This window comes from Bubalus bubalis, chromosome 6, assembly GCF_019923935.1.
Source record: "Bubalus bubalis isolate 160015118507 breed Murrah chromosome 6, NDDB_SH_1, whole genome shotgun sequence".
Taxonomy (NCBI): Eukaryota; Metazoa; Chordata; class Mammalia; order Artiodactyla; family Bovidae; genus Bubalus; species Bubalus bubalis.
In genome coordinates, this window is record NC_059162.1 from 100642200 (window position 1) to 100665747 (window position 23548).

At 40.3% G+C, this 23548-nt stretch overlaps 1 protein-coding gene across 1 annotated transcript in view; it reads left to right on the plus strand.

Moving 5' to 3' along the window:
• ZSWIM5 (zinc finger SWIM-type containing 5) overlaps window positions 1–23548 on the plus strand; it is a 140924-nt gene that overhangs the window by 96233 nt on the left and 21143 nt on the right. Inside the window, exons 3-11 of the mRNA XM_025288846.3 lie at window positions 1454–1602; window positions 3042–3192; window positions 10540–10719; window positions 16438–16614; window positions 18864–19010; window positions 19511–19648; window positions 21036–21296; window positions 21511–21646; window positions 22456–22613. Coding sequence (XP_025144631.1) covers window positions 1454–1602; window positions 3042–3192; window positions 10540–10719; window positions 16438–16614; window positions 18864–19010; window positions 19511–19648; window positions 21036–21296; window positions 21511–21646; window positions 22456–22613 — 1497 coding nt within the window. The remainder of the gene's footprint in view (window positions 1–1453; window positions 1603–3041; window positions 3193–10539; window positions 10720–16437; window positions 16615–18863; window positions 19011–19510; window positions 19649–21035; window positions 21297–21510; window positions 21647–22455; window positions 22614–23548) is intronic.

Here is a 23548-nt window from a genome sequence, read left to right on the forward strand (position 1 = left end):
ACCTTCCTGCCAAGTAAATTTCAGCAGTGTTAGCCTCTCTGTATACTTATTTTATGGTTTTCCTTTCTCACTGCAGCCCTGACTATAGAGCTGAGGCAACACTGACAATGAGAAGTAATGCTTTTTGGCCAAAGAACAGGTTGTGGGGAAAGGAAGGGAATTAAAGGGAAAAGCATAAATAAAGTCATCAGGAAATGTCATTGACTTCTGGGTGCACTAAGTTTCTAGTTGAAACATAGCATAAGTATAGGAAAGACAAGACTAGAAGTGAAAGGGCCTGAAGAGGGAGGGCCCTAAATGCTAAGCTAAGTTTAGACTTCATTTATAAAGAATAGTTTATCACTGAAGACTTCCGAGCAGGGAAGGGATATGATCAGAACTGTGTTGAGAATAACACATTTGAAGAAAAGTAGCATATAGCAGATTCCATGAACTGGTTGCTCCTAATGTTAATTAGTATTTGTAGAATAAATATGAGTCCTCCTGATTTCCTGGATGATAAGATGCACTGAAAAAGCATGGCAGAAGAGCACTATTCTCTGCAGACCTGGATTTCATTTAAATAAGGCTTTCATATAAGAGGACAAGAAGAAAGGTAGATTGACTGATGAAACATGACATGAATTTGTAACCAATTGCACGACCACACAAATACAGTATTGACTTATACTATAAGACTATACTGACTTATAGTCTTTTGTCACTTGGAGACAGGGTTCTAAAAACTTATCACAGGACTCAGTCTTTGAGAAAGTGAGAGAAGAAGATTCAGTTTTCATTCCACAGATATTTCTTAGGTGCCTGTCACATTACCAGAACTGTGTTATAAATGATTCAACTGTGAGCAAGGAGCTAACAGGCTACTAGGGGAGAGGGATGTGTAAATAACTAACACTGTGTTTTAAGTGATGTCATTGAGGTGAGCCCAGGAAGGAAAGATATTCCGAGTATAAATTTATAAAATATCACCCTGTATACAACCCTGCCTGTGCTTTGGGTTGCAAGTTTCCAGAAATTTATAATTGTTGACTCCACTTGAGAAGCTACAATTTTATAGTGAATTTTAAAAAGAGAAATTTTTATTTTCTAAGGAAGTATTTTTTTAATTTTAAAATAATATGTGTGCTTTAGGCTTATTTTAAACTTCAAAGAAAAACAAAATAGAAGAAAAATTACATTCTCCTAAGGGAAAAAAAATACATCACTATTTTTGTGTTTGTGCATTTTTACTCCAGGATGATATTTGTAGACCTTGGGAGAGGATACAACTGAGACTTCAGTGAACATGAAACTAGCTCTACTCTCTTACGTTTATTGAGAGCCACACAATTGACAAAGCCCAGATTAAGGCAGAATGCCCGTCTGTTTCTGAATATACTCACAGAGGGCTGCTCCTGCTGAGTGTGGAGTGTAGGAACTCAGGAGATTGATTTCACCACCCTATTCCTCGCAGGTGCTCCTGACCCCACAGCTGGGGCCAGCATTGATGATGAGAACTGTTGGCATTTGGATGAAGAACAGGTGAAAGAACAAGTGAAGCTCTTTCTCTCCCAGGGTGGTTACTATGGCTCTGGAAAGCAACTCAATTCAATGTTTGCCAAGGTAAGACATGAAAAGATTTTTTTTTCCTTAAGTAAACTGGGCTCACCACACTTCTGGCTTCATGCATTGTCGCTAGCTCACTTGACCTACCTGTACTGAATGCTTGAAAACTACTTGGGTGGAGGGGAGCTGAGCAGAGCAGACCAGAGCAGGTTGCGTCCAGGGAGCCCTACTGCTCACCCTGGTCATCCTCTTCCTCTTGCTCCACAGTCTCTAAATGAGTTTGCATTCCTGGGGGGATTAGTAATGAAGCTACCTCCCCCTGCCTTGAACCCAAGGCTGCCCAATGAGGCCTTAAAGAGACAATATTTTGTTGTTTTTAAAATATTAACTTATTTATTTGGCTGTGCCAGGTCTTAGTTGTGGCATGTGGGATCTAGTTCTCTGACCAAGGATTGAACCCTGGCCCCTTGCATTGGGAGTGCAGAGTATTAGCCACTGAAAAGTCCCAGAAACTTAGTATTTTGGAACTGGGGGCTCTCACAGCAGGCTTTCTTTCTTTTCTTTCTTAACACCTTTGGTAAAATATAATTCACATATCATAAAATTCACCCATTTAAAAAATTGTACAATTCAGTGGTTTTTAGTATATTGACAGATATGTACAGCTATCACTACAGGCAACTTTAGAACATTTTCATTATCTTAAAAATAAACCCCATAGCCTTTACCTATCACTCCCCTGTTCCCCGTTCCCCTCTTCCCCGAGCTCTAAACAACCACTAATGTACTTTGTGTCTTTATAGATTTCCCTATTCTGGACTTGCCTAGGAATGGAATCCTATAGTATGTAGTCTTTTGTGACTGGCTTTTTTCTCCTGGCATAGTATTTCAAAATATTTAAAAACATATATCCATGTTGTAGCATGTGTCAGTACTTCATTCCTTTTTATGGCCAAATAATATTCCATTGTATGGATACCACACACTTCTTTTATCTGTTTGTCTGTTGATGGGCATTTGGATTGTTTCCACCTCTAAGCTGTTATAAATAATGCTCCTATAAACATTCTTGTACAGTGTTTCTGTATGGACATATATATTTTCATTTCTCTCTAGGAATGGAATTAGTAGGCCATATGGTAGCTCTATGTTTTATCATTTGAGGAATTTCTAGACTGATTTCCAAAGTGGCTGCATCATTCTACAATCTCACTAAACAGTGTATGAGAGTTCTGATTTCTGTATATCCTTGCCAACACTTATTATCTAGCTTTTTTATTCTAGCCATCCTTGTATGAAGTGGTATCTCATTGCACACAGCAGGATCTCTTGATACATGCAGAGAACTTTCTTACAGAAGAAGAGGCCTTCTTTTTGGCTCCTTGGATATGCTGTGCTTAAATACTTCATCTTCTCCTCCCCCTCCTCCCCTTCCTTCTCCTCCTGCTTTGTTATGATGTACAGTCACCAACCACCTGCCCCTCCTTATGTGTCAGGTTCGAGAGATGCTGCGGATGAGAGATTCCAATGGAGCCAGGATGCTGACACTAATAACTGAACAGTTTATGGCCGATCCACGACTCACACTGTGGAGGCAACAAGGAACAAGCATGACAGATAAGTGCAGGCAGCTCTGGGATGAGCTAGGTAAGTCCCCATATCTCAGAGAAGCGCTGTGTCTATCCTGTGAGCTTGTCCCCAGCAATAGTGTTAGTGAATACTTGTCATTAGTCATTACATAGATCTTGCTAAGTGAACTTTAGCCCAAACGGTGGAAGATTTAGGTTCTACAGAGGCCACCCAGAGTCATTTTGAATTCACTTGTGTTTCTTCCACAGCCTTATATTTTGCTACTGACCCCAGCGTTCTATTCCAGATATTACCATACAGAAGCTTTTAGTGAGAGGAAACCTTTTGCCTTGGCTTCTGTCTCATGGCATTAGCTTGGCTCTCCAAATACTTGCTATTCTCACTTTTCTTGCATTCCCTGGGCCTGCTTTTTTTTTATCATTTCCAGCAAACCTCTTAGCCATAAGGCCATTTCTAAGCCTTGAGCCCTGGACTTCTATTTTTCTTTCTCTGTTCCCCTTTGTTCAGTTCAGGTCAGTTGCTTAGTCATGTCCGACTCTCTGCAACCCCATGGACTGCAGTACACCAGTCCTCCCTGTCCATCACCAACTCCCAGAGCTTGCTCAAACTCATGTCCATTGAGTCAGTGATGCTATCCAACCATCTCATCCTCTGTTGGCCCCTTCTCCTCCCTCCTTCAATCTTTCCCAGCATCTGGGTCTTTTCTAGTGAGTCAGTTCTTCACATCAGGTGGCCAAAGTATTGGAGTTTCAGCTGCAGTTTCAGTTTCAGTCCTTCCAATGAATATTCGGGACTGATTTCCTTTAGGATAGACTGGTTGAATCTCCTTGCCATCCAAGGAACCCTCAAGAGTCTTCTCCAACATCACACTTCAGAAGCATCAATTCTTCAGCACTCAGCTTTCTTTATAGTCCAACTCTCACATCCATACATGACTACTGGAAAAGCCATAGCTTTGACTAGACTAGATGGACCTTTGTTAGCAAAGTAATGTCTCTGCTTTTTAATATGTTGTCTAGGTTGATCATAGCCTTTCTTCCAAGGAGCAAGTGTCTTTTAATTTCATGGCTGCAGTCATCATCTGCAGTGATTTTGGAGCCAAAAAAAATAAAGTCTCTCACTGTTTCCATTGTTTCCCCATCTATTTGCCATGAAGTGATGGGACCAGATGCCATGATCTTCGTTTTCTGAATGTTGAGCTTTAGGCCAACTTTTTCACTCTCCTCTTGCACTTTCATCAAGAGGCTTCCTCTTCACTTTCTGCCATAAGGGTGGTGTCATCTGCATATCTGAGGTTATTGATATTTCTCCTGGCAGTCTTGATTCCAGCTTATGCTTCATCCAGCCCAGCATTTCTCATGATGTACTCTGCATAGAAGTTAAATAAGCAGGGTGACAATATACAGCCTTGACATACTCCTTTCCCAATTTGGAACCGGTCTGTTGTTCCATGTCTAACTGCTGCTTCTTGACCTGCATATAGATTTTTCAAGAAGCAGGTCAAGGTGGTCTGGTATTCCCATCTCTTTTAGAATTTTCCACAGTTTATTGTGATCCACACAGTCAAAGGCTTTGGTGTAATCAATAAAGCAGATATCGATTTTTTTCTGAAACTCTCTTGCTTTTTCTATGATCCAGTGGATTTTGGCAATTTTATCTCTGGTTCCTCTGCCTTTTCTAAATCCAGCTTGAACATCTGGAAGTTCACGGTTCACGTACTGTTGAAGCCTGGCTTGGATTTTGAGCATTACTTTGCTAGCATGTGAGATGAGTGCAAACGTGTGGTAGTTTGAACATTCTTTGGCATTGCCTTCCTTTGGGATTGGAATGAAAACTGACCTTTTCCAGTTCTTTGAGAACTCTTTTTTTTTTTAGTATCATGACCTCAGAGTTACCTCTGTGGTGATCTCTTCCTCATCCTCTTTCGATTATCTCATTTCCAGTCTCGTATTAGCTGCTGCCCTGTGACCATTTCTACTGAAAAAATCTCCTAATCATCTCAAACTTGAGAAATCCAAAAATGAAATCAGGCCTTTTATGAAGAAAGATTCCCCTGAACCTGGCTTTGGCACCACCATTTCTTATTCGACGAAACTTACTGTCAAGCACTCATTTTTGTTTCATTTCCTACATCCAGTCACCAATATAATTTGATTCCTTGACCTTTAAAATGTAATTTAGTGTTCATTTACACTTTTTATTTCTTGTCATAACTGGTCTGGTTGAGGACCATGGGACTTTTAGATTAAATTAGACCTGTGGCCTCCTGAATGGTCTCTTTGTTCAAGATTCTTGTCATTAAGACCATCTTCTTTCGTTATTATTTATCTTCATCATTCCCATTTCAATGACAGTTTTGCAGTGGTGATACTCAACTCCCCTCCCTGTTTGCAGAATCCTTCATACTCTGAACATACAATCCAGTCACGGCCCCACTTTGGGGTTATACTAGAAAAGTTGTCTATGGCATATTCTGAAATTTCTAATATAGCTTCTCTGTACTTTGTCCACCCCAGAAAGCAATGACAAACTTTCCTCTCATACAAAATAGCACCAAAAAACCACTACAGCTTAGGATTTTAGTGAATTCCCCAAAGCATATATTAATACATTATAGTCTTAGAGCTAAAAGCTTTGGGGAATAAGGCTTAATGATTCAGACTTTACGTGGTTACTTTGGGGCTGGTAAATGTGGGGTTTTGGTTTGAGTGCTGGGGCTTCATATCACCTGAGGCACTATAGCTTTGCAGTTTTCATTAATAATGAACAGCTACATTATTGAACATTATGTGCCAGTCTCTGTGTTAAAGATTGTATGCATGTTTAATTCTCATAACAAACCTATGAAGTAATTGTGTATTTATTGCAAAGAAACAGAGACACCTCTGGTTACTTCTGGATACAGCATGAAATAAAGAAGTATAGAAAACTGTCTCTCTGACACACACTTTCCAAAGTACAGGAATGTTGAACTATTAATTTAAAGTTACTGGTCTAACCAATTGTGACCAGGGTCATGTAACACAGTGCATGGCAACTTGGAAACAGCTTCCCTCAGAAGGGATTGTAGGCATGGACCCTTCAAGGATAAGACATCAGCATCTCCATATGTTCAGGTGAGAAAAATGGAGCTCAGAAAGTTTTTTATTCAGAGTCACACACTAGCAGGTGGTCGCTCTACACTGGAGGCCCAGCCTGTCCAGCTCCAAATCAAGCATCCTTCTTGCAGCACCTCCCTCAGTTTCATCTCGTATGTACTGTTTTCCCCAAAAGTGCATGTTTTTTAAGAATTTGAAATTAGCCTTCAGAGCATCAGGTTTATCTGAGTCCTGAATCTCTTGGGTATAATTTCTGTGACAATCGAAGGATTGTGTTGTGGATTTGGACTTGGCCTTTGGGCCTTAGGTGACAGGAAGTAAGCGGAGCATGACCCCAGTGCTTCTAAAGCTTTTGTTAGTTACTTAGATTCATTATGAAAAGCTCTTGGTTGTGACATTTTCATATCTAAGAAATTGCTGTATCAACCTTCCAAGAAACTCTCAGCATTCCGCACAGACCACTATCTATATCTTCGCAGAATCACCTGGAATACTTGTTAAAATAGATTGCTGGGCCCTGTCCCTGAGTTTCTGATCTTGTCAGTTGGAGTAGGACCTGATACTTTGCATTTCCAACAAATTCCCAGAGGATGCTGATGACGTTCTTCCAGAGACCACATTTTGTAAAACACTGCGTTATTGGGTTAGACACTAGAGCATGTGCATTCATGCCCCCAACCCCGACTACTCTGAGGGTTCCTCACTGGCCAAAAGGCCTACTCCTCTGGGGATGGTCTCAGCAGGGATAGTAGGAATGGGAGGAGTGGCCTCAGTACCTTCAGTTTCTGAACGGGAGATAACAGAAGCAGTCAGGCATGGTTTTCTCATCTCCCCACATCTGTACACATATGCTTTTTTAAAAAAAATTTTATTTATTTTAATTGGAGGATAATTACTTTATAATACTGTGGTGGGTTTTGCCATACATCGACATGAATCAGCCACGGGTGCACATTTTTAAAAATTTTCTTTTAAAACCTATAAAGTATCTCTGCTCCCATAAAAGACCAGTCTTTACATATTTGCTCCTGTTCCTATGCCATTTCCTTTTCTCAAGAATTTTGCTCCTGCAATTACTCTTTTCTCTGGTATCATTAATTTCTCCCTCAATACTGGATCAATTCCATCAGAATACAAATATGGTCTAATATTTTCAGTCTCATAAAGTGCCTTTGATTTTCCCCTCCCCCTCTAATCATTACCCTATTTCTCTTTTTACCTTCAGAACAACACTTCTTGAAACCCTCGTCCCTCTTTCCATTTGCTTACCTCCATATGCTCTCTTGAGCCCACTGCAGTCTTCCATTGCTCATTGCTGTCACTCTACTGTTAAGTAGCTTTGGTTAAAACCACCAGTGTCTGCCATATTGCTCTTCTCTGTTGTTACTTTACTTGACCTCTTAGCAGTTTCCAATAAAATTGACCATACCCTATCCCTACATTAATTTTACAAGAACCAGCAAACAGAGTAACACAGACACCATAGGAGAAGACCTACTATGTGAAGGAAACAATTTTTTTCATGAGGTTTATACAGGCCTTTAGGATCCTTAAACTCTAAAAGCTGAGAAAGTAACTTTTATGATCTGAATATTTGTGCATCTTTCTTACTGCCACACTGTTCAAAATTTTTTACCTCCTGTATATTAAAGATTTCTTGCCACCTGGTGTTCAGAAAGGACACTTTTATTGATAGGAACTCACAGTCCCAATAGTATTAAAAGCTGATATCCTAGATTACAAAAATTTTCTACCAAAAGGAAAAAACATCCAATAGACTACAAATATTCAGAGAGACTACAATGACATCTCAGCATTTTTGCTTTCCCTTATGTCCTTCCCCCTGTTTTGGTACATACTCTCCTGCCATTTCTGTGCTTAAACAACTCCTATTTATCTCTTGTTCTTCTTTTAAAATGAAGTAATACATGTACACAGGTTAAAATGTCAAATAAAAAGCAGTATTCCTCTGCCATATTCCTTCACATTGTCAGTTCCTACTTCTTAGAAAGAGCAATTTTTAATTCTTTTAGCTGCTTTTTCTAATATGCCTCCACATTTCTAAATGACCGTTCTTTCTTAATTTTTAAAATTATAGATGTTCTCTTTTTCTTCCTACAATGAAAGATGAGGATTTACCTCTTTTAAGGTCACACCCTTAGGGTTCTTTCCCAAACAGCCTTTCTCATTCTTTTCAATGTGCATAGGCTGAGAATGTTTCAGATCTTTACATTTTACTTCCTTTTTGATGAACAGGTCTGTCTTTAAATAATTTCTTTCTGCTTGCATTTTACTCTAAGCAGAGGAACCAGGCTGCTTCTTCAGCACTTTGCTTAGGTATTTCCTCAGCTAATCTTATTACTCACAAGTTCTACCTTCCACAAAACACTAGGACATGAACACAATGTCTCAATTATAAGACCACCACAGTCTTCTCACAACCAAGCAGGGAAAGAGGACTGCATGGTGGGGGTGGGGGTGTTCATTTGTTCCATATGTATGTTTTTATTAATCCCTCAGTTTTTAGTATGGAAAACCTACCCTCAGCTTTGTGTAGTATTCCCAATCCAGAACTTCTGTGAATCAGTCTTTCCAGTGAGTAAAGCTTTGGTTTTCTTCCAGGAGAGGGAATGAGCAGGTACTGAACTAACTACCTTGAATATTTATGCCTGTTTTTATCTCTCCACTTTTGTTTTAATAAAGTGTTAAGAGGGAGTGGTGATAAACATACATGTTTAGTTAGCCATTTTTAACTAGAAATAACTCATGTTTATTCTTCAAGGACAAACTCAAATGTTGTAACTTTTCCTGACCCCATGTACAGAGTTAATTGTTCCATCATATCTATTCTCATAACACTTTATATATGGCTATAATAGTATTTACTGTGCTTTATTATAATTATTATTATTTGTGTATGTGTGTGCTCAGTTGCTCAGTAGTGTCTAACTCTTTGTGAGCCTATGGATTGTAGCCCACCAGGCTCCTCTGTCCATGGGATTTTCCATGTGAGAAGACTGGAGTGGGTTGTCATTTCCTTCTCCAGGGGATCTTCCCAACTCAGGGATCAAACCTGCCTCTCCTTTTTCTCCTGCATTGGGAGGTGGATTCTTTACCACTGAGCCACCTGGGTTACAATTATTATAAGTTAAGAGTCACTCAATTTGACTCCTAACTATAATCCTCTTAAGAGCCATCATTATACAATATTAATATACAGTATTATATAGTATAGTTTCTTTTTCATTGTGGATTTGAAAAACTTATTTGAACCTATAGAAATGAATTTTTATCTTCTAGTTAGTACCTGAAATTGAGGCTTAAATGGTCTTTTAAAACATTCTTATTTGACTTTAAGGGGTCTTGAAATAGTGTCTGAATATACCACCATCCACAGATGTAGCTCCATCCCAAAGAATGTTTAACTTAAGACATTCTGCAGCCAGGTTTTATTGTTAACTTGAGATTGAGAATATTTCTGGCTCAGCCACATAACCAACTTTGAAAAGAGGAAGCAGGTTTGCTTGAAAAGAAGGGTGATGTGATCAAAGAAACTGTACTTACTGGTTATGTGGAATATGATACTCTGCTATAGTGACAGACAAGATCCAAGAGTGTGATAGTTTTAAGGCATCATAGCTGAAAAACAGTATCAAAATCCAAGTCCAAATAAATTATTTTCCCTGGAAAAAGGAAATATAATTCCACTACATGCAAAGTAATATGCCAGGCTCTCTACATTATGATCTGTTTTACAGTTGAGGGATTTGAAGCTCAGAAAGCCCAAGATCAACTAACCAAAAATTGAATCCTTTGCTGAGCACTTTCCTTCTTACAGTAAATGTCTTTGCTCTGTGCTATTATCGTACCCTGAACATATCTTTATCTTAACACTTATTCATATTCAAATGACACTGTGTTTATTTTTCTGTCTTCCCCCCCTGCAGAGCTCCTCAAGGGTAGGAACAGTGTCTTATTCTCCAATACAAACTCTTGAACAAGAAAGCTCTCAATAAATTGTTGGACTGAAGATTTGAGCTCAGAATTCAAGTCCAAATCTATCTTGTTCATCAAACACAGGCACATACCCAGATATCAAGATAGCTACTCTGCTTTAAGAAACCTTTGGGCAGGAAAAATAAGCATTTCTGAAAACTTTAGCAGATTTGGTTTTTTATATTGAGAACTGATGTTTTGGAAACTTTTCCTACCAACTGAAAATAGAAGAAAAGAGTAAACTGAAAAATTAAGGCTTAGACATACATCAAAGGAGAGATGTCAAGGATGTGGTTGCTTTCTTTTCCAGGGGCCTTATGGGTGTGCATCATTTTAAATCCACATTGCAAATTGGAAGAAAAATCCTGTTGGCTGCAGCAACTGCAGAAATGGAATGACCTGGATGTCTGTCCCCTGGAGGATGGAAACTATGGGCATGAACTACCCAACATCACCAATGCACTTCCCCAGAATGCCAGTCACAGTTCAGGTGAGCCAGATGTCATTCTAGGGTCTTGGTGCCTGGAACTCCAAAAGGTCAGAGGTTAAAGCCCTAGAATGAAAGTGGCTGGACAACTTTTGGACTGTCAGAATTGTCATCCTAAATAAGAAAAGCCTGTCCTTTGTTTATCTTGAAATGCCAAACCTTAAATAAGGGCAAGATTTTTATCTTTGACATTGGGGATGCTGTCCTTTTCTGCTCTGGCTGTGTCCTTACAGCGCCCAGCATAAATTCCTAGAACCTCTGCATGAATCCTCTTTACCCTTCAAGTTCTTCATGACTTATGGATCTTGGCCTCCATTGGAGTTGGTTTTATCTCAGAAGACTTACCTCAAGGGAAAGATGGAATACCTGCAGGGAAAAAAAAAAAAAAAAAACAACTTTAAAAAATGTCCTGACAGCTGCTTTTCTTTTTTTTTTTTTTTAAATTTTATTTTATTTTTAAACTTTACATAACTGTATTAGATTTGCCAAATATCAAAATGAATCCGCCACAGGTTTACATGTGTTCCCCATCCTGAACCCTCCTCCCTCCTCCCTCCCCATTCCATCCCTCTGGGTCGTCCCAGTGTACCAGCCCCAAGCATCCAGTATCGTGCATCGAACCTGGCGGCAACTCATTTCATACATGATATTTTACATGTTTCAATGCCATTCTCCCAAATCTTCCCACCCTCTCCCTCTCCCACAGAGTCCATAAGACTGTTCTATACATCAGTGTCTCTTTTGCTGTCTCGTACACAGGGTTATTGTTACCATCTTTCTAAATTCCATATATATGCGTTAGTATACTGTATTGGTGTTTTTCTTTCTGGCTTACTTAATGCTTTTCTTACTTTTCTCTATTTTCCTCAAATTTTTATATAGCAAATATCTGGGGGGGAGGGGGGGAGGCAGGGGCCATGCTTCCAAGATACTGCTTACTCTTGCCCCATTTTAAGACAAATCCAGTACAGTGATACTGTACCCTCTGCCTTTTGAGCCCACTGACCAGGTATTACTGGGCATCAGCATTCACATCAGCTTTAGTTCATCTAACTCAGGCTGTGTGCTGCTAGCAATTGATTGCTCTTTAGCCCATGGGGATCCTTTACTGGTAGATTTTATCAAACATTGATTTTACATGTCTTCCCTTTTATTGTAAGTGATAAATCTACTGATATTTTTAACCTCAAGGAGGAAATCACTTAAATTATTGTTCTTGCTTGGTCATTATCTACTGTTCCATAATTGATTATCAGTGTATTTAAAGCAACCAAGGTAATGAGAGATGAAAAGGCTGTAACTTCGCCACACGAAGCTCCCCTTTCCTGGGTAGCTCATCTAACCTCCACAACATAGGAATTCATGCTTTTAGTATTGGCTTTGGATTGGCATAGAGAGAATCAAATGCTGCATATAAATACATGCCTCCAGTTTGGCAGTTTCTTTCTTGTATATTATTTTGGTTATTTGTTGTTACTGTTCCTTTTTTTTTTTTTTTGCATTGCTGGGTCTTCATTGCTGCACATAGGCATTATCTAGTTGCAGTGAGCAGAGGCTACTCTTCAGTTATGCTGTGCAGGCTTTTCATTGTGGTGGCTTTTCTTGTTCCAAAACACTCGTTACTGGTTCTTATTTGAAGGTATTGTTTCCTGTTAAGTTTTCTCAGGCCGTGACTGATTTATCACTCATGTATGTTTACCTTTGGGTCTGATGGAGCAGTAGGCATCCTGCTTGCTCTTCATTGCCATTTCTGCATCATTATCCTATCCTCCTTCCTAAAATACCCCCCAGTTTTAAAGTTGATGCTGTGAAAATATGCTGTCTGCTACCCTCCTGGCTTTGGTTGTTTTTATCTCTGGGTTAATACCCCTTGTTCCTTGAAGATTTTTGGCAGTTGGCTCACTAACACTACTGTCAGTCCCTACTTCTATTGTAATTCTTAGCCACAGAGATGATACTTCCAGTATTCAAGTCTCTGAGTTCTTTGACCTCCTCTCTTTTAATAGTCTGTCTTTTGTGTATGTGTGTTAATTTTTGGCTGTGCCTTCTCCTCGTTGCCGTGTGCGGGCTTTCTCTAGTTGTGATGAGTGGGGGCTGCTCTCTAGTTGCGGTGCACAAGCCTCACGCTGTGATGGCTTCTCCTGTTACGCACTCTTGGGTTCTTGGGCTTCAGTAGTTGTAGTGCATGGACTTGGCTGCTCTCAGGCATGCGGGGTCATCCCCAGCCAGGGATCAAACTCATGTCCCCTGCATTGGCATGTGGTTTCTTAACCACTGTACCACCAGGGAAGTACCAACAGTCTATCTTCTACATAACTTATGCAATCCCAAGGTCATACCCTGAACCCTTTCATTACCAATAACTGCTCCTTCTTTACAGTCATAATTTCAAGCAGCTCTAATTACCACCACGAGCCTTACTAGATTATTTTCTCTGTTATGCATAGTCCAGTAATTCCTGGACCCACTAGGAATTTTGATCCTGTCACTTTTTCATTCTTGTGGTAGCCTCATTTTCCTCCTTATCCAGATTAGATTCCTTGGTACATCATTATAATCACTACCCTGCAAACATACTCAACTCCCTCTTTCCCTTAGTTATATTCACATAGCAAAACCTTAACTTCAGTAATTCGGTCTGACTTTCTAATTACTCAGTGCTCACACTCACACAGTGAACATATTGGCAAGAAACACGACCATGATAACTGGTCTTCTTTAAATTCATGACCACTAATCTCAAGTGGGCCCGTTGTACTGTCCATACATCACCTACATTTCTCTAGTCCATGCTTCCTTTCACTCTTCTAAATTACTGTTTCACATTGTCTTTTCCTTAAAACTTTCTATACTTTCTCCCCTTCCTCACTTTCAGCCTACAGCCTTGCTTCCTGTTCACTGAGAATATAGAAGCAATCAGAAGAAAATCTCCAAAACTCTGTCATCACATCTGCCTCTGTGTATGCCCGTCTACTCTGCCTGTTTCCCTATTTTTCTTTGTGCTTCTGTCTAAGTCCAAGCCCTCCATTTGTTCTTAAGAACCTATTCCTTCTCTTTTATCTAGGAATCACCCCAGGAATTATCTCCTCTCTCCTGCATCACAGATTTTTGTGGATTATTCCTAGGAGTATACCAGCACATTGTTTTATTGTTCACCTGAAACAAAACAAAAAAACATACTTTCTGACCCTACATGCCTCTCCTGTCCACCACCCTATTTCTCTGAGAGAGTAGAAATAAGTGGTAGAATTAAGAAAAATGCTCAAAAGAATGTTATATATTTATCTTCTCTGCTTCTTCTGCTCTTATTCTCCCTTGAATTCACTCTAGTCAGGCAGTCATCCCTCCAGTACTGAAACAGCTCTTGTACTGGTCACTAACGCTAACCATTCCTAAATCTAGTTTTCAAGTCAGAATTTACTTGATCTATCAACAATATTTGTTACTGCTGGTCACTCTCTTTTTCAAACATCTTTTTCATCTTATTCCACGACACTGTTCTCTTGGTTCTCCTCTTCCTTGGCCCCTCTTTCTCAGTCTCCTTTACTGTCTCCCCACCACTTCCCAACCTAAAATTCTAGAGTACCCAGGGCTCAGTCATCAAACCACTTCTCTTTCTGTATTTACTCCCCTAATAACTGCATTGTTTTAATAATCATCTATATACTAACAACATTCAAATTTATATCTCCTGCCCAAACTTTTCCTCTCAACTCCAGACTTACATGTTTAACTACCTTTTCAATATTGCCTCTTAGATATTAACAGACATCTCAGTAGGATTTCTTACCTCTTAAGCCCCACCCAAACCTGCTCCTCTTATGTAGACTTCCCTATCTCTGCATATGGCAAGTCTACCTTAAAAACCTTGGAGTCATTCTTGATTCTTCTCTTTCTCACCCAGATTCCCCAGATCTAATCCATGGGCAAATCCTATTACCTTTGCCTTTAGAACATAGCCAAAGTTCATTTACTCTCATCGTCTCTACTGCATATTACTCTGAACAGATTACCATTATCTTTCACAAATCATGGCAGTGACCTCCTAACTGCTTCTACCTTAAAGTCTGTTTTCTATGCTGCTGCCAGTTGTCAGATCAAATCATACACCTTCAACAACTCAAAGCCCTTGAGTGGCTTCTCATCTTTCCTCATGGCATAGAAGGCTCTGCCCGTTCTGGTTCCCTGGTACCTCTCTGACCTCATCTCCTGTGACTTTCTGGCTGCTCATTCTATTCTAGGTACACTGGCCTCTGCCCTGCCCTCAAACACTTCAAATATGTTCCCACCTCAGCTTAGCACTTGCTGTTCCTTTTGCCTAGAATGCGCTTTCCTTAGTTATGTCTAAGGCTTGCTCTATAGTTCCCTCAGGTCTCTATTCAGATGTTACCTTATTAAAGCCCATGTGGCTCAGATGGTAAAGAATCTGCCTGCAATGCAGGAGACTCAAGTTCGATCACTGGGTCAGGAAGGTCCCCTGGAAAAGGAAATGGCAACCCACTCCAGTATTTCGTTGTTGTTCAGTTGCTCAGTCGTGTCCAGCTCTTTGTGACCCCATGGACTGCAGCATGCCAGGCTTCCCTGTCCTTCACCATCTGGAGCTTGCTCCAACTCATGTCCATTGAGTTGGCATTGAGTCGATGCCATCTGACCATCTCGTCCTCTGTTGTCCCCTTCTCCTCCTGCCTTCACTCTTTCCGCGCATCAAGGTCTTTTCTAATGAGTCAGTTCCTACATACCACCCTAAAGAATTGAGCTTACTTTGTCTGCTGTTTCCCTTCAGCCCTTTTCCTGAAGAGAGATGGTTTGGTAGGACTCCATTGAGAAAACAATGTAATTAATCTTTTGTCAGCCTCAGGTTTTCTTATTGGAGAACAGGTTGTAAGCCTGCAGATACTAGTGTGATAAAGATACCAGAGGACTTACCCTGGTGGCTCAGTGGTGAGGAATCCACCTGCCAATGCAGGGGACAGGTTTGATCCCTGATCCAGGAAGATCCCACATGCCGCAAAGCAACTAAGCCCGTGCACCACAACTACTGAACCTATTCTCTAGAGCCCAGGAGCCACAACTGCTGAGCCCCTGTGCTGTGACTACTGAAAGGCAAGTGCCTAGAACCTGTGCTCCACAGTAAGAGAAGCCACCACAATGAGAAGCCTGCTTGCCACAACTAGAGAAAAGCCCACACAGCAATGAAGATCCAGCACAGCCAAAAGAAAATGAATAAAGAAATAAAATTATTTTAAAAATTAAAGATACCAGAATACATAGGACTGCAGCTCTTTTTCAGCTTTTATATCAATGTGACAGAAGTACTTAGTCTGATATGGGTCATACTGTAAAAGAAACTGGTTATGGGTTGACCAAGGATATTACCTCACTGCTTATCTTTTCCTTTGGCTTCTGTAGAAAGTTTGAATCCTTATAATTGAGCAGCTGAGCATCACTATCCCTCCTCTCTCTCATGTAGCTCTGGGTCTTAGAAGAAATTGGCCTTCAGTCATAGATCTATGTAGAAAGGTTCTTCCCATAGAGGACAGGGACACACTAAAAGCTATCCAATAAAGAAGTAACACAATGAACAGCCAGACAAATGGCAGAGTTGCTGCTCTCACTAACTATACACTATTCTGCCTGTCCTCCCATCCTGAAGAAGACACAGGAGTTAGATCTTCAGAGTATCCATCACCGAACTGCTGCATTTTTATTTCCCTTCCCCAGATTCTTTATCCAGACCAAGACGAACAGTGTTCACTAGAGCCATCGAGGGCCGTGAGTTGCATTGGCAGGACAGCCACTTACAGCGAATCATCAGCAGTGATGTATACACAGCTCCTGCCTGCCAGCGGGAGAGTGAGAGGCTGCTCTTCAATTCCCAAGGCCAACCACTGTGGCTTGGTAAGTGTACTTATCCCTCTAAGAATTTCAGAGCCCAGTCTCACCTCATGTCAGGGCTGAGTGAGCCATCTCCATAGACACCAGCGACACAACTACCCTTTGGACAGTCTTCATCCAGATCTTTTGGGGCCTTGACTAAGGCCTCAGGGTATAGCCTGAGCCACTTGTATATGTTCTCAGCTGAAGTACAGTAATCTCAAATAGAGGTATTTCTATTGTTTCCTGAGTTTGGGCAGGGGAAAGGAGCTAATAAATCTAAAGGAGTACTAACAAAACCATTGGACAACAGTTCATAGACTCTTAGTCAGCAGTTACTGAGCAACATTAGAATCTACTCTGAAATTACATGTTTTGCTAAAAAGGCATGAACTTTGAAACTTAAATTGCTCTGTACTAGTAGGTCAGACTGTCTGCATTTGTCACCAAGCTGTCTTCCTTTCCTCATTCCTTCCTTTATCATCACAGAATAAAGCTGTTCCATCATGAGTTTAAACTCTCCTCTGGCCTTCTGTGAGTCTTTTCTTGACTTTGTTACAGAATGTATATTCCACACTACACACTTATAAAATAATATTCATTCTCTGAGTCTTAAAACAATAGCATACATTTTTATTATCATCTCCTAATTCCCTACCTCTGTCCCTCATCCCATATCTTTGTCTTTCACAAGAGCCTGCTGAATCTGGATGTGTGCCTGTCTCTCTCTTGAAAGTTTTTGGCCAAACTCACTGTAGGTCACTACCTGAAATTCCCACTGATTATTTTTCCTCTTCTCTGATCTAATACTTTTAAAACGTAAATCTAACAAGTGTGTGAAAAATACACACCCCCATTATAAACAAAGATCCAAATCAAAACAACACTGAATTACCATGTTTCAGTTGTCAAATAGGAATTTTTTAAAATAAAGATAACTGGTTTTGGTGTAGGAGAGGCTACATTGGATATAGTAATCTCATATACTACTGGTAGTAGTAGTACTGGTACCTCAGCAACACTTATCAAAAGCCTTTAAAACAAATTCATAGCCCTTGATCCAGGAATTCTACATCTAGGAATTTATCCTGAGCTATAATTAACTAAGAATGTGCATAAAGTTATGAGGTTTATTAGAGCATGAACATATAACGTATAGATGAGAAAAATTAAAAACAATAACGTCCAGCAATAGGGGACTGATTGAGCCAATGGGTAGTACACATATTTAGTGGAATGATATGTAATCATTTTTAATATTATGGAAGTATATTTAATGGTATGGAAAAATATTTAAAATGAATTATTAAGTGGAAAAACCTAATTATAAAACAATAATTATAATACTTCATTTTTATTAAAATTAGGAAAGTCTAGAGATATTTTTCATAAAATATGAAATTAGAAATAATGGTTATCTCTGATTTTTATTTTCTATTTTATCTGTATTTTCTATAATTATTCCTATAATTTTTAATCCCTTCCCCATTTATAAGTGTTTGGTAGTCATCCATTATGCCTAAGGTAAATCCAAACTTCTTAGAATGGCATTCAAAGCTTAACATTCTAGACTCCACTTTCCAGGCTGTCTCTAGCCACATAACCTAACTCTACACAAAACTATTTGCCATACTTGGAAGATGTTATCCAGAATACTTTTTATGCTTTTACTTACATGCCTTTATTTAGATGTTCTCTTTGCCAGGGATGCCTGTTTCTGTTTTTCTACCTATTTAAAATATTACTTGCCCTATAAAGCACACAGTTCAAATATTTTCTTTCTGTGTATATTTCTGTCTTGTCATTTCTTTTTAACTGTTTTATAATGATCTTTTTATGTATTATTTGTGAGCTCTTTGAGGACAGTGACCATTTCTTATACATTTTTGTAGTTGATTTGCCCAGCATGCTACCTTGCACATAATAGGTTCTCAGGAAACAGGATTAATAAACAAGTGAGGCCTTTCCCTCTATAAAAGTAGTTTATTGCTGCATTAGGTTCCTGAGATTCATGTTCAGAAAGAGGTATAACAGTTTATTATCCTAGTTCTTTGCCCCTTTCTACACCAAACCACTACGCTGAGGCTGCAGTGTATCTCCTTGGAGGTAGGACCTGTGACTTATCCCTAAAAGATAAAATACAATTTCTGGTACACAATAGATGTCAGATCAAATTTGAGGACCTGAACTGAATACAGTCTCCCTTTGTCAAACACAAATTTTCCTGATTTGAAAATTTAACTCAATCAAAATATCTTCTTCTCATCTGATAGAGCATGTGCCTACAGCCTGTGCTCGGGTTGATGCCCTGCGTTCCCATGGTTACCCAAAAGAGGCCCTCAGACTCACAGTGGCCATTATCAATACTCTCAGGTTGCAGCAGCAGCGGCAGCTGGAAATCTACAAGCATCAGAAGAAAGGTATAGTGATCAGGAGCCATCTCAACTGCTTAGGCTGATGGGGTTCTCAGGGACTACAAGGCCCAGGACTTAATTTTCATTCAGTTTCCTGGTGTGGCAGGGGCTAGGGGATTCCAGGTCATTCTACCTTCTGTGTGGAATCCCTGTCTTTACCTCTATAAATCTGTTTTCTTATCTGTAAAATGGGAATAATAATGCTGGCCTGCCTTTCGCACAGGACAGTTGGATCCACTGAGATCTGGTATGAGAAGACCCTTTTTAAACTGTAAAGCTGTGTCTACATACGTGTGCTATCGGCAGGCAGCCCAAAAGCATACCACATGGCCTCATAGTGGCTGATGAGCTGGTGACCAGTCTCCTCAACCCAAGGCAAGCTTTACTTTGAGTCTCAGGGCCACCACCTGAAGGAGACTAATGAGGAGACTTATGAAGAGACCAAGCAGGGACAGAGAGCAGTGTGTCTTTATCCCTCTCAAAAACTTTGACCTGCTTATTTCCAGAACTGTTGCAGAGGGGAACCACAACCATCACAAACCTAGAAGGCTGGGTGGGCCACCCCCTGGATCCAATTGGCTGCCTGTTTCTCACCTTGACTGAGGCCTGCCGCCTGAATGATGATGGCTATCTGGAAGTGTCAGGTACAGGGGTCAGCCTGAGGGAAGCCCAGACTACCCTTTGGAGCCCTCTTCTTTTCCATGACAGAGTCTGTTTTACTCCTCTTGTTCTCTTATCTAAACTGGACCTCCCCTGAGTGGTTTCCTTGGGATTGCTCCTTTCTTATCTTCCTTCCCCACTCTGTGGACTGGCTCTGTCCTGTTCATCCATTTTGCCTTGCCAGCTTCAGCTTTCCTTTGCTTCTGTCACTTTCCTACCTTGTGAATGTCTGAAGAGTAATCCAAAGGGAACAAAAAGGACCAGAGGGATTTGAGAAGTCAGAGGCCAGGTCCTCAAAACAGTCTGGAAATGTAAAAGAACTTGCATCAGCAGTGTGTGTATCCCTTGCAATTACATAATACTCTCATGTTTCCCTTGAACATTCTCCCTGGTGGTGGTTTTGTACCAATTTTACAAAAGAGAAATAAAAGGGAGGCAATTTAGTAGAGTCTTAAATTAACAGGGACTTGAGACAAAATTGATTCTTTTTTCCTTTATGCTATCACTGTATTGTAAACATGCATATATTACGGTATTTAGCACACTGCCATAAAATTTGTTTACAAGTGTCTCTACTGGCCTTTCAAGTTCCTGAAAACAGCAGTTAGGGCAATAACTCTCTTTTAATAGTCTCCCTTAAACATTTATGAAATGGATAATGGGAGAAAGGAAAGAAATTAAGACTCTGGCTTTTAGATCTGTGTTCTCCTCCTGAAACTTAGAACCCAAAGGTGGAGCATAAAAAGTAACAATAACATTAAAGTTGCAAATATCACAAAAGTATTAGTTTAACTGGATGGATTCAGATATCTCTGGGTAGAGATACAAGAAGTGGTTTCAATGTGAGACAGGGCTACTGTATCTTCCCTCTTATCCCCTGAAAAAGGAATCATCATCCTTGGTCTCCTTCATCTGCACAATGACACTTACATCTTAAGAACCCGAGGTTGTACTTGGGATTTATTCACCACAGACTTTTAGCTCCTTACACATAACGGACAGTGGAGATACCTAAGGCAAAATGATAAAGTCCCTTTCCTAGAAGGTTCTTACATTCTACTGAAGAGACAGACACAAAAATAGATCATTGTAGTATTACATAACATTCTAACAGAAGACTAGTATGACTGTATTTTTTCCCAGCTGGCCTAGCCAGTTTATATTTTAGGAAGGAGTTAATCTTTAGAACCATGTATAACATTTTTTAGTATATTTTTATTTTTTATTTTCAGTATATTACTGTTCTGGTTTTTTATTTAGCTTCTTTGTGTTAGTTATTGACCAAGCTGTATCCCAAAGTGTGCATTGGTGGGAGAGGCACAAAAATCCACGGGGCCTGACCTAACAAATCTGGTGCCCTGTTGTCCTCAGATATGAATGAAAGCAGACCCCCTGTATACCAGCATGTGCCTGTGGCTGCAGGCTGCCCAAACAGCAGTGAGTCCTACCTGTCATTGGCCATGGAAGTTGCTCTGATGGGGATGGGTCAACAAAGGGTGATGCCTGAAGGCCTCTATGCACAGGACAAGGTGTGCCGTAATGAGGAGCAACTGCTGAGTCGACTCCAGGAGCTGCAGCTGGACGATGAGCTAGTGCAAACACTGCAGAAACAGTGCATCTTACTACTGGAAGGTAAGTAGAGAAGGGACTGTTGGCACAGAGTCTTAGGCATTTGACTCCAGGTTCCCCTCTCTAATAGAGCACAGGTACAGCAACATTTCTGACTTTAAAGTGTAACAAAGGTTCCCATGGCTAGCAAGCACTTGTGGGACCCTGGAGCTCGAGGTCAGGCAGGAAAATAAAAGCACACAGATAAACAACTGGCTGGTTTATCTCCTTCCTGCAGGAGGCCCCTTCAGCGGCCTTGGAGAAGTCATCCACCGAGAGAGTGTTCCCATGCACACCTTTGCCAAGTACTTGTTCTCAGCTCTGCTGCCGCATGATCCAGACCTGTCCTATAAGTTAGCCTTACGTGCCATGAGGTGGGTAGCCTTTTCCCAGCCCAAATGCCTCCACCAAAGCAGAAGCCTCTTTGTTTGTCTCACTTTCTTTTCTTTACCTCTTTCTGTGTTCTATTGGACCTGCCATTGGCCTGCCCTAAAATGGTTCAGATATTTTCATTTGATCTAGGACTCCTAGCTAGTGACATACTTGTTCCCTGGCTGCATTCTCAGTGAGTTGAAGAAGCCTCTGAGATTTTAACAGATACAGAATATCCAAGGCCTGAGTCTCTTTGTTCCAGGGCCAGTTTGGCAGCTTCACAAACGGTTTGAGCCCTTCCATATCTAACTGAGAAATGGTTCCCGGGCATAGGTCACCAGATACATCTGGGGAAATAGAAGTAAGAGTCTTTCTATATCAAGACTTGAGAACAGTGAGCTATGGGCATCCTGTCTCCAAACAAGAATAGAATCCTTGGTTCAGGCAGGTAGTCCTCTAGGATGCACCAGACCGTACAGAAGAATTTAAGTTAGACTGTAAGGCTGAGAGAGCACCTCAGCTTGACCTGAAAGGACTGCTGAAGATTACTTGGCATATATTTCTTATACTTTAACAACTAATCTGATGACTTTTGAACTGTTTTCAGTAAGAACTGTTCAGCTTGAGGTCTTCCAAGTGCCCAGGCACTCACCTCATATAAAGTACAGTACTCATAGGTTTTAAAACCTTTGAGGTTCCTCATTAACCCTTTCCTTCCCAGTTCCTCCCCAGCAAAGAACAAGCTTCTCTAAGGTGGCTCAGAATGGCAAGGGTCTGGGTGGTAGCTGATGACTCTCCCTGGGTCTTCTAGGTTACCTGTTCTAGAAAACTCAACTTCTTCAGGCGACACTTCCCACCCTCAACATATGGTATCTGTGGTGCCCAGCCGTTACCCTCGCTGGTTCACGCTTGGACACTTGGAATCACAGCAGTGTGAACTGGCCTCCACCATGCTGACTGCTGCCAAAGGTGAGCATAGATAGATGTAAGGTTCCAGCACCCCCAGTATGCCTGCCTGGTCATGACCTACCTAAGGCTTAGCCTGAGTCTCCTGAAGAAGAGAAGCTATTCGACTTCCCTTAAGCACTTAGAGTGGCAGGGATCCTCACTTTGATTACTGCCTATTACAATAAACACCTGAGTCCAAGTCAGAGTTTTGCCATAGTTACTAATTGTAGGACTCTGAGAACAGAGAATAGATCATCTTTAAGGTAACTTCTAAGTCTAAACTTCCATATGATAAAGTCACTTTACATTTCTAAGCCTCTGGTTTAAAAATCTATAAAATGGGGATCATTGTCAATGACCTGTAAGCTTCCCAGGACCATTGGAAGATCCAGTGAAGTGATGGAGCTCCAAATCTCAGATATGAGAGTTTATGATTTTTCTAGGGCTCCTGGTCAAAAAAAAAGACAGTTCAGAGTGACTCAGGTTTTTAAGCTCACATCCTCCATGTTAGCTATGTAGATCTCATCACAAAGAGAAGTGAAAATAAGCCCCAGATAAGTTATAATAAAATACTAGCTGCCATGGACTGTGAGTATTTTTCCGATACCAGGAAATTACATGGGTTTTTTAAAGCACTTTTTTTAATTTAAAATAACTTTATGTTGTGTCTTCTTATAGTAAAAAGAATATATGCTCATTGTAGAAAAGGTAAAAGATACAGATAAATCAATATAAAAATGATTTTAAAAAAACAGTAAAAAAAATTGAACAAATATGATCAGGCAGTTTACAGAAAAGAAGGTACAAATGACTTTTAAACAATTAAAAATGCCTGGCCTCACTTGAGAAATACAAATTAAAATTACTCTGAGATAACATTTTTCATAAATCTTATTGGAAAAAATAATAAATTTGACAGTAGACATCCATATGGGAAGTGGGGGTGGCAGTGGCCT